We start from the raw sequence: 11,612 nt of genomic DNA on the forward strand, positions 1-11,612 counted from the left end.
ACTGTGTGTTCTACCAGCGCTGGGAAGGAGTGAGAAAAATCAGCTTAATACACTCTCTCTTTTCCCCCCAGATGACAGAACAAAGGAAGAATAAGCAGAGACTGGGCTTTCTCGGATCAAACACACCCCATGTGAATCATCACATGCCACCACACTGATACCATGGGGGCAGCCGTGACTAGCCTTTCATCAGTGTGCTGCCTGATCACTGAAAAAAGAACTGAGACCGAGGGGAGTGAACAGTGCCTATTGTTGAAAAGTTAAAAACAACCAAGTGCCAAGATGTTGAGTGGTTTAGCTCTGAGAACAATTTTTAACTGTGTTTTCATGGTTGAGAAGACCAAACTTAAAATGCAGCCGCTAGAAAGCACACAGCACGCATTCTTAATGCAAAGTGAAGCCGCTTGCTCAAATGGACAGAGAGAAGAGGGGGGAGGCAGGGGGGAAAGAGGTGCAGGGCAGAGAGAACTACCTTTGGCTGAATCGATAAGGGTCTGTTTTGTCTTTAATGCTCACTGAGACCTTTGTCATGGTTGACTGGAATGTCTTTCTTTTAATTATGGCATCTGAGTCAGTGATACAGGAAGTCATATTTTGGTGGCTAAGTTTTACTAAGGGAAATAACTAAAAAGATTCAAAATGAGAGCTGAAAAGAAAAAATGTTAATGCTTCCAAATCGTAGCCATCACGGGCAGTTTCCTTATTTATAACATGGAACACAATGGATTTATGGCCCTAGGAACTAGTGCTTTGGAGCCTATGTCCCTCAGCTGACAACACAACTGGAATATGCCTGCTTTCTCCCAGATTCAGAGGGACTCTTGTCAATACGGAGCACAAAAAGAGGCTTTCATATGACTTGTTAACATCATGTTTCAAATCATGTAGAGACTAAGACTATCAAAGATTTGGGAACAAAAAAGCTGACAGTAAGCCCCAGAGAAGAATTTTTTGAGAACGTATGTGTGCTATTGAAATACATTGAGATTAACAAATGAAAATGCTTAAAGGTGACAGGAAATACAGAGAAACTTACGATGGTGGCATTGCCTTTTATAAATAAGGAGTAAAAGCTATTTGATTCATGTTTGCTGTGCTTAAGAACTGAGTGGTTTTATTTATTCTATTCCTGCAGTTAGGGAAAAAATCCAAGAAATGTATTGAATACTCCAGAAAATGCAGCGTTTCAATTGCATATTTTAAACTCTATCAGTAAGAGCTTTGCAAAAGGTAAAAAGATAATAATCTCTTTCTCAAATTGTTTTTATGTTAAATTATGCAACCAGAATTTGTAGAGGGAGAAAATAACCTGCCATGCCTGTGTTAGTCTCAGAGACTATGCCTTTAGAATGCTAAAGCAAAATTCACATCCTGAAAGTGTTAGGAGAACCGCCATGTGGTGAGAGAGCAAGGCACTGACACCAGACTCTGGGAGGTGCTCAGCAAGCTGACCTTTTCTGGTTGCTGCCCCCAAAAGAACAAAATACCGCCTCTTAAGCTCTCGTGTCATTACCACCAAGGTTTAAGGTCTGGACAGGATTTGCTATGCCCCTTTTTAAAGCTTTTGGATTATTTGAATGTAGTTTAAGCTATTGGCTCCTAAAATTCTCTAATCACGGTCTAGGAAGATGATAAAGGATACCCATAACTATCCTTCTTCCACACCCCATTAAAATGTAGACTTGGAAGAAAGCTGTGGAAACCCAGAGCAGTGAATTTTTGAACTGAATCTGCCCCCCTCCAAATAATTCCCCAAGTTAAAAATTCCTCACTCTGATGTGATAGTATTTTTCTGGACCAGTCCTGAAGGATCACAATCAAGTGATACTCAGAAACTGAGCTATATGCAACACAGAGCCTAGGACCCAGTGGGCGTTCGGTGAATATATGAGGAATTCTACTGTCATTCAGTCCTAATGCTTCACTAAAACTTTAAACCGTATCACATTTTGATTTTTAAATGGCTTCACCAAAACTGAAGTAGACAAAGCAGCCATTTAAAAAAAAAAACACACGCACAAAATAAGGCCCTTTTTGTTATTAACAGTATTAGATGAGAAGTACCCTTTTAAAGCATTTTAACTAGGCAGGCAGAGAGTTTCACAGGCAGGGTAAAGTGGTAAATACTGGCTATATTGCAATGTCAGAACCTATCTCTGTTTAGCACAAACTAACATGTTTCTGATGGATGTCCCAGCATCAAGAAAAGAAATTAGTTTGTACAGATGAGAGCAACCTCTCAGATGAACTACCTACTTTTTTCTTACACATTTTTTTTAGGGAGAATGAGTCGTTGGATATGTACCTGCTATCAAGAAATGGCCTAACCTCTCCAACCACTGTGGAGTGGCAAGTCACCACATCACAGTGTGTTTTCTCCTCTGAGAAGTATTCAGAAGGGATTGCAACTAACCAGACTCTTATTTAATCAAAATTGAAATATTGCTCAGTTGTGTTTCTCTTCTTTCCTTCCTCAATACTTTGAGATTATTAAAGTAAAATAAACGAAAGCAAGCAAAAGAGGCAGCTTTCAGGCTATTAAATTCATGATGAAGCAGATAATCATGACATTCACTATAAATTTATATTTGTTTTATATATGTTTGTTAATGTAACTGGAATATTTGACCTAGACAAGTGTCAATTAACATTCTCATATTTATATAGTGATATTAAAATAAGTACAATCATCTTTGATTTTGATGTTAAGAGAAATGTTTTACTGTTTAGTTATTAAAACCCATATTGGCTTAAAAGTATCAGTTTCTGCGGAACATAATTTTTAATTTCAAAAGGATTTGATTCCCCTACATAGTCCACTCTGAAGCCCAAGAGTTTCATGCAGGTATGTTTTAAGACTATAATACTAAAAAATAAATTTTATACGTGTAAAATTAACATATTTTACCTTGTAAAAGTTTCTTTAGACAAGGGCTTATTTTCTTGCATACTGAAACTTTTTTATTGGTGATGAGGATGCATTTTCTAGTGGATTATTGATAAATCAGGAAGATATTCTGCTCAAGTCGGAACTGTTTGCTTTTTTCCATATTCTCAGCTCACAACTCGTTGTTGTGGTTGTTCTTTTTAGTTTATAGTTGTTTTATTTTATTAGAAGCAGTAATGCCGAAGGGTCCGCCCTTGTCCCCATGCCCCAGGGCTGAGAATAAGCAGAGAAATTGGGGATCTAGAGACTTGGGGAGGGAAAGTGCACGTTGGGACTTCACTGTGATTAGGGGAAGGGCTTCCCTGGTGCCTCAGTGGTGAAGATCCCACCTCCCCAAAGCAGGAGACTCGGATTTAATCCCTGGGGATGGAAGATCTCCAGGAGGAGGAAATGGCAACCCACTCCAGTATTCTTGCCTGGGAAATTCCATGAACAAAGGAGCCTGGCAGGCTACAGTCCAGGGGTCGCCAAAGGTCAGACACAACTGAGCTAGTAGTAACGTAGTATGATTAGGGGAAAGACAGAGTAAAGGGTAGACAGTAGGATGAACAGGGCTTACCCTCCAGGGACCCAGTGGACTGGGACATAAGTAAATATTGCACAGGTATAATGATTTAACAGATTACAATCTCAAGAGATAACCCTTAAACATGCAAAGAATAGGGCTTTGTGGAGATCATCCGTAAGAGGTGTGTTCTCTCCAGCGGTCCTTAAATCTTTACAGAATCACAAATCAGCATATTCTGACCCACAGACCTGTTCCGGGAAGCCCTGACACTCAATGCAGTGCTAAAAGGGGGTGCAGCAGGCATCTTAAACACAAGCACAGGTGCCCATAGGAACCAGAAAAGTGACCAGAATGAGTGCAGTTGTGAGGGGCACATGTGTGTAGGGAAGGGGAAACCTATGGGGAGCTTTCTTTTTTTTAGTTTATTTTATTGAAGTATAGTTGACTTACAATGTTATGTTAATTTCTGCTGTCCAGCAAAGTGAGTGTTATATATAAACGTACATTTTTTCATATTCTTTTCATCATGGTTTATCCCAGGATATTAAATATAGGTCTCTGTGCTGTACAGTAAGGCCTTGTTTATCCATTCTGTATATACTAGTTTGCGTCTGCTAATGTGGGGAGCTTTCTGTTTACAAATTTGACACATAATTCCACTCTGAAGAAAATGCCTGAGGCCAGTTGAGGCTCTCTAGTCATTGGTGGCTCAGCTGGTAAAGAATCCCAATGCAGGAGACCCTGGTTCAATTCCTGGGTTCGGAAGATCTCCTGGAGGAGGGCATGGCAACCTACTCCAGTATTCTTACCTAGAGAATCCCCCTAGACAGAGGAGCCTGGCAGGCTACAGTCCATGGGGTCGCAAAGAGTTGGACACGACTGAGCAGCTAAGCACAGTCACTCATGTGTTATCTTTAAAAGAATTGTTGGTAAATCTACACCATTTAGTAGAAGAAAGTACACTACACCAAAATGGAGCAGAGGAGCTAAAATGCATGTGCAAGTCAAGAAATCTGAAAACAAAGCCAGATTTCACCTCTGAACTGAGTGTTTCCACAGACTTGAGTAATGTATAAAAGTATCATACCAGTTTTTCTCATTTCACCAGAAGCCTTTTCTTCCCCTGTAGTAGAAGATTGCTATATTTGCCTCAAAAAGTATGATTCTAATATATGTCAAGACCAGATAAGTATAACTTATAAATTATTATTAATAAAGTTGAGTTTGTAAAACTTTTTTTGTGTGTGATACTTCAAGTGCTTTGTCATTTTTTAATGTTTCTAAATAATGTATTGGTATGAAAATCATTACTATTACTATTTTACATGGTGACTTGGGGGACAAAACTTTGGCAACTTGAACCACACTGGTGAGATGGTTCAGGTGGGCCATTGTGCCCAACACTTACTAGGAATTGGCCTGACTCCCAATTGGCCGGCACTTCCTAGTATATTGACATTGTGCTGACACCCAGCAGGGGCTCCGTGGGCACAGATCATATGGTCACCCAGAATTTCCTGGTTCTTAACCCCCAGAGCATGGCACAGCTGAAATCAAAATGACTTGCAAGAATCACGTGCAAACCACGAAGAGAATTCTCTGCTCACATGGACATTTAGCAGTGTCCTTGAAGCTGGGTGACAAGAATTGTTGTTTTGTTTGAGATCTGAGGAAAGGCTTTGGGAGGGAAACTGAACAATGAGTTCCTCTTCCAGTGAGAGAAATTGGCACAAATGGAGGATACACGTGGTGGGGAGCGTTATGGACAATGGAAAGTGACCCTGCATTTGACTGTCAACCGCGGTGCTATGAGGAAGTCTTAGGAAGGCAAGTCTTCAGAGCACAAAAATTTGCAGGCCAGAAATCTGTGTACTCGAACCACTCCTATGTCCCTCCCTGAAAGCAGAGGCACTGGCATATCTCAGGGAAACTGCCACATGGAACACAGAAACACAGAGACCAAACTTGATGAAGGTAGAAAACTGATGAGAACAGAAATGAATTGTTGAACACAGTTTGGCTCGATCTAACAGAAAATTCTGGTCTTTGCACTTCAGTGTGGATTTCTTCCTTGATTAGCCTGTTCCCTTTTCACTCTGGTCCTTGGAGTAAAATCAGCTCCAGGTAGAACTGTCCTCATAGCTGTGGAAATGTGGATACAGGTGTGAATTTCCCCTATAACCCACCGCAGTGCTTCCTCCCCAAGTCTTCTCCCCTCAAATCTGCATGGGGAAAAGTTGCTACTGAGACTGCTGCCTGTTCTAACAACTGTGCTTTTTCGTTCTGTTTTTATAATTGTCTTCACTGTGGACAGTTGTATCTGCCTTTTTGTCTGCCATAACCTGTTCCTTATCTTTCGACATAGATCAGATTTTTTTGTGTGATCCTGATCTTTTCAGCAGTATCTTCTAATAGAAAAAATTGTGAACACAATACCTTAAAATTTGACCCGGTTTTATTAAATATATTAATGTATTTTAGAACTTTTAGGGTTTTATGGGAAAAGAAAAATCAGGTAAGGTGACATGGACTGAGAGATCTATTTTAAGGATTTGACCTCATGCAGTTATAGGAAAGGGGACTTCCTAGGTGGCGCTAGTGGTAAAGAACCTGCCTGCCATGCAAGAGACTAAAGAAACACTGGTTCGATCCCTGATCAGGAAGATTTTTTGGAGGAGGGCATGGCAACCCACTCCAGTATTCCTGCCTGGACAGTCCCATGGAAAGAGGAGCCTGGAGGGCTACAGTCCGTGGGGTCACAAAGAGTCAGACACGACTGAAGTGACTTAGCACGCACTCAAGCATGCACACACAGTTGTAGTGAAGAGCTGGTGAAGAATTCAGCAGAAGCCTGCTGCAATGGCATCGGCCGTTGAGTCTGAAATCACTAAGTCAGTGGGGCTGGCGGTCAGAAAAAAAACCTGGGTGTGAGGCATGGACGGGCAAGGGCAAGTTACAACCCAGGAGGACAAACTTAAGATTTGCATCTGGCTCTCACAACCTCCAAACTCAATGGCATAAAAAGCTGGTGGCCTTCACCATGGAACGGAATGCATCTGACCCAGGACTCAGAGAAGCTGAAGGAGGTCTGATGGGAGCTGGAAAATGGAAGACTGTTGTGTCTAGCCACTGTTCACACCAGTATCATGAGCAGGAGATCAGGTTTCGGTGGTAGCTATTGTCTACTCCTTCTGAACTTAATAACTCTTGTTTCATTCCCACCTTCCATATCTCAGGAAAATACTTCCTGTGGTCAAAAGTAACCTCCAATCCTCTGAGAGAGGGGATTCTGGGAAATGTAGTTCTAGTAAGCTAAATTGAGGTAGTGCAAAGCCACTCCACTGGAGTAGAACTTGATGCTCCTCAATAGTGATGCTTTCCTTGTTCTGGACACACAAAGGACACATTTCCCAGCACCCACTGCAGCTGGGGGGAGACACACTACTAGGTTGGTTTTTTGGGTTTTTTTTCCATATTTTTTTAAGGGTTGTTTTTGTTTTGTTTTGTTGGCCACATTGCACAGCATATGGGATCTTAGTTTTCTTGATCCAACCAGGGATCAAACCTATGCCCCCTGCAGTGGAAGCACAGAATCTTGACTCCTGGACTGCCAGGGTTGTCCCGAGATTTATTTTTCATTGGGGTAACTTTGGTTTATAACATTATACATGTTTCATGTATAGAACATTATATTTCCATTTCTGTAGGCCCTACAGCTTGCCCACCACCGAAAATTTAGTTTCTATCATCACCATATAGTTGATCCCTTTTACCCATTTCTCCCCTCTGGTAACCACTATTCTGTTCACTGTATCTACATGTTTGTTTTTATTTGGTTTAGTTTGTTCATTTATTTTATCTATTTGATTTTTATATTCCACATCTGAATGAAATCCTATGATATTTGTCTTTTTGCATCTGACTTATTTCACTTAGAACTGTCAAGGTGCATCCATGTTGTCACACATGGCAAGATTTTGTCTTTTTTATGATTCATCAGTATTCCATTGTGTGTCTATATATACCACATCTTCTTTATCCATTCATCCATTGATGGGTTCTTAGGTTGTTTCCATATCTTGGCTATTGTAAATAATGCAATGATGAACATAAAGGTGCCTGTATCTTTTCAAATTAGTGAATTCACATTCTTTGGATAAATGCCCAGAAGTATCATGGCTGGATCATATGGTAATTTTAGTCTTAACTTTTTGAGGAATCTCCATACTGTTTTCCATGGTAGCTACACCAACTACAGTCCCACCGATATACCAGGGTTCCCTTTCCTCCACATTGTTTGCAACATTTGTTATTCCTAGCATTTTTATAACACCCATTCTGACAGGTGTGAGGTGATACCTCATTGTGGTTTTGATTTGCATTTCCTAACTAGTGATATTGAACATCTTTTTAGCTGACTCATTTGAAAAGACCCTGATGCTGGGAAAGATTGAGGGCAGGAGGAGAAGAGGATGACGGAGGATGAGATGGTTGGATGGCATCACCAACTCAATGGACATGAGTTTGGGTGAATTCCGGGAGTTGGTGATGGACTGGGAGGCCTGGAGTGCTGTGGTTCATGAAGTTACAAAGATTTGGATATGACTGAGCAACTGAACTGAACTTTATGTGCCCATTGGCCCTTTGTATTTCTTTGAAAACATTTTTTTAAATTGGGTTATTTGTGTTTTGTTGTTGAGTTATAAGTGTTCTTTATATATTTCAGATCTTACTCCCTTATCAGATATAGAATCTGGATATAGATATAGGATATATAATGTTTTCTCCCATTCTGTAAGTTGTCTTTTCATTTTGATGATGGTTTCCTTTGCTGTGCAGAAAATTTCAGGATTGATATAATCACATTTGTTTGTTTTTGCTCTTGCTTTTCTTGCCTAAGTAGACATATCTAGAAAGACATTGCTAACACCAATGTCAGAGTGCATACTGCCTATGTTTTCTTCTAGGACCTTTATAGTTTCAGGCCTTACATTCAAGTCTTTAATCCGTTTGGAGTTGATTTCTCTGTATGATGTGAGACAGTGGTTCTGTTTTATTTATTTATTTTTTGTGCATGTGGCTGATATAACTAGTTGTGAACAGTGAATTGTGAGTGCAATTGACAAGTGGAGGCAATAAAAAAAGTCTCTGCACAACCTCAAGTTCTTTTCCCACCACTTTAATCATGGAGGCCAAAATGGAACCATCCTGAAACCCTGAGTCAGCTCTTTGAAGAGAACTACCCTGGAGATCCTTGATACACACAGCAAAATTTATATGAGTAAAAAACTTAACTGTGGTAAGTCATTGACATTTAAAAGTTTAGTTTCCTGTTAAATAAATGAGATGTGTATGCAATGGTATATGCAATGGTTACTATAGCATAACACAAGTCTACCTGACTAGTACAGACATTTGTATTAGGGACCAGAAAACTGACCCAAATGTACAGCTTCTGAGATGTATCCAAGAAAAAGATGAAGAAAAAAGTCTATGTTTACAAACTCTATTTATAATTTAAAAAATTGAATGCAGTACAAAGGCCCAGTAATTTGGGTGTGTTTTAAAATTTATGATTCAATCATGGAATGGACAGGTGTGTGTGTGTGTGTGTGTGTGTGTGTGCATGTGTTAGTCACTCAGTCATGTCCAACTCTTTGCAACCCCATGGACTTGTAGATGGCCAGGATCCTGTCTATGGGACTCCGCAGGCAGGAATACTGGAGTGAGTTGCCATGGCCTTCTCCAGGTAATCTTCCCAGCCCAGTGATCGAACCAGGGTCTCCTGCATGGCAGGCAGATTCTTTACCGTCTGAGCCACCAAAAGTATGTAAACTGAGGCTACACTGGAAAACAGGCAGAATAAACTTTAAAAATGCCTACAAATTTTATGTACACTATTAACTATAGAAGAGCATGTTTCTCAAAAAGACTTGAACAAAATCCACTATAATGCTATTTATTTTAAAATAACTATGGGATTATATATTATTTTCCTTTTTCATTTTCTAAGTTGTTTTTGGTTTAAACATCTTTAAAAGGAAATGAAAGTTGTATTAAATCCAACAAGTGTTTTCTAAGAATAAGTTTTCCCAAATTCATTTACATTTTATACGATCATTGAAATTATGGATTAAGTAAATACTATAGCCACAGTTTATATTGATTTCAACAAGACGTTAAAGAAAAGTTGAATGATTTTTAAAGACAAGATACAAAACATGTCCTTGATGAGAATAGAGTTCTACAAATAGGTATGCAAGTAAACTTGAGGGAATTTTACTTGACGTGAGATTTGAGTAAAATATCCTTGTGTATGTGTGTGTGCTCAGTCATTCAGTCATGTCCAGCTCTTTGTGAACTCATATAGCCTATAGCCTGCCAAGCTCCTCTGTCCATGAAATTTTCCAGACAAGAGTACTGGAATGGCTTACCATTTGCTCCTCCAGGGGATCTTCCCAACCCAGTGACCAAAGCTGCGTCTTGAATCTCTTGCACTGGCAGGCAAATTCTTTACCATTCGCACCACCTCTGAGGCCCCAAATATCCTTGGCCTATTGTTAAATCTCTGTCCTTTGCCTTTTCCTGATCAACATTTATGTCAATGTCTAAAATAAAGAAATTGCCAAATTTTTTAATGTGGAGATGATATAAAGTTGGGAAGTAAACAAGATGCATGACAAAGTTAACAATATGGTCAGAAAACTAGAATGATGAACAAAGATATTGTGATGGACTTTAACTGGGACAAATATAAAGTTTAGCTCCAAACAGCTCGGTTGCATAAATATAGGATATAGAAGACAATGACTCATGTAAAAAGCAAACAAACCTTGAGATTTTCAATAACCTCTAGCTCTGTATTGATAGATTCATTTACTTCAACATGTTTCTCATCTTATGCATGCTCAGTCGCATCTGACTCTTTGCAACCCCATGGACTGTGGCCCACCAGGCTCCTCTGTCCATGAAATTTTCCAGACAAGGATACCAGAGTGGGTTGCTGTTTCCTCCTCCAGGAGATCTTCCTGACCCAGGGATCGAACCTGAGTCTCTTGTGTCTCCTGCATTGCAGGAGGATCTTTTACTGCTTGAGCAATTGGGGAAGCCCCTCAACATGTGTGTATTTAGTGTTTATTTTATTTAAGAAATATTAAAGAAGTCCAGGCAAGATATGATAAGGGTTTTATCTTAAAGAGTAAGCACTGGGGATAGAAAGATGGGTTGGTTACGATAAATATTCTGAAGGGAGAATCTGCAGAACTTGGTGCTCAATTGGGTGCTCAAGAAGAAGGATTCCAGAATGATTCTTGGGCTTTGAGTTTGCTGAATAGGGAAAGAGTGATGCTGTTTATTGAGCTAGGGCATGCTGGAGAAGTGGGCTCAAGGGGGAAATAAAAGATGAGTTTATTCTTGGACATACTCAGTTTTAGTTCTTTAAGACATATCCAGGAAGGAATATCTGTTCGATAGAGTTTATAAGGGTCTGAAGTCTATGAAAGAAGTCAGGGCTACAGATAAAAGTTGTAAGAGTCATTGAGACATACATGACAGTGAGGCTAAAGAAGTAAATAAATGCTGAAAGACAGAGATTAGACCTTGAGAAGATCAAGGACAGAGCCCCAAAGAACAACTAGCAAGAGAAGTAAAAAAAAAAAAAAAGTGAGAAAAATCAGAGAGCTAATGTGAGAACAAAAAGAAGAATGTTTCAGAAGTCAAGGGAGGAGTTCCAAAAATACATGAAATTTCCTATCAAATGTACTAGTAGAGTGTCAGAGCCTCATAACTTTCTCCTAAATTTCTATTCTAAGCATATTAGGTAATACCATACCTAATAATATGATATAGAAGCAAAATTCCATCATCACACATCAACTAGGTAATATAATTATTAAAGCAAGTCTATTTAAGAGTTAAAGGAATTTTTCTAACTACATTGGGGCCACTCCCTTGACATTCCATTCTTTGAATTAATTTGTGGACAGTCTAAGGTAAGACGCTAGGGAAGGATTTCCTTGGTGGTCCAGTGATCAAGAATCTATCTGCCAATGCAGGGGACATGGATTTGATCCCTAGTCTGGGAAGATCCTACATGCCATGGAGCAACTAAGCCCAAGCACCACAACTACGGAGCCCCCAGGCCCAGAGCCAGTGCTC

At 39.7% G+C, this 11,612-nt stretch overlaps 1 protein-coding gene across 2 annotated transcripts in view; it reads left to right on the forward strand.

Annotated features, from left to right (window-relative positions):
• Window positions 1-4,692, forward strand: part of ITPR2 (inositol 1,4,5-trisphosphate receptor type 2) — a 593,100-nt gene extending 588,408 nt beyond the window's left edge. For both annotated transcript variants that reach the window (XM_070788589.1, XM_070788588.1), the window contains exon 57: window positions 72-4,692. In XM_070788589.1, the coding sequence (XP_070644690.1) occupies window positions 72-158 (87 nt within the window). In that variant the 3' untranslated portion in view covers window positions 159-4,692. The remainder of the gene's footprint in view (window positions 1-71) is intronic.
• The last annotated feature ends 6,920 nt before the right edge of the window (window positions 4,693-11,612 follow it).

The sequence above is a fragment of the Bos indicus genome, chromosome 5 (assembly GCF_029378745.1).
Source record: "Bos indicus isolate NIAB-ARS_2022 breed Sahiwal x Tharparkar chromosome 5, NIAB-ARS_B.indTharparkar_mat_pri_1.0, whole genome shotgun sequence".
NCBI lineage: Eukaryota > Metazoa > Chordata > Mammalia > Artiodactyla > Bovidae > Bos > Bos indicus.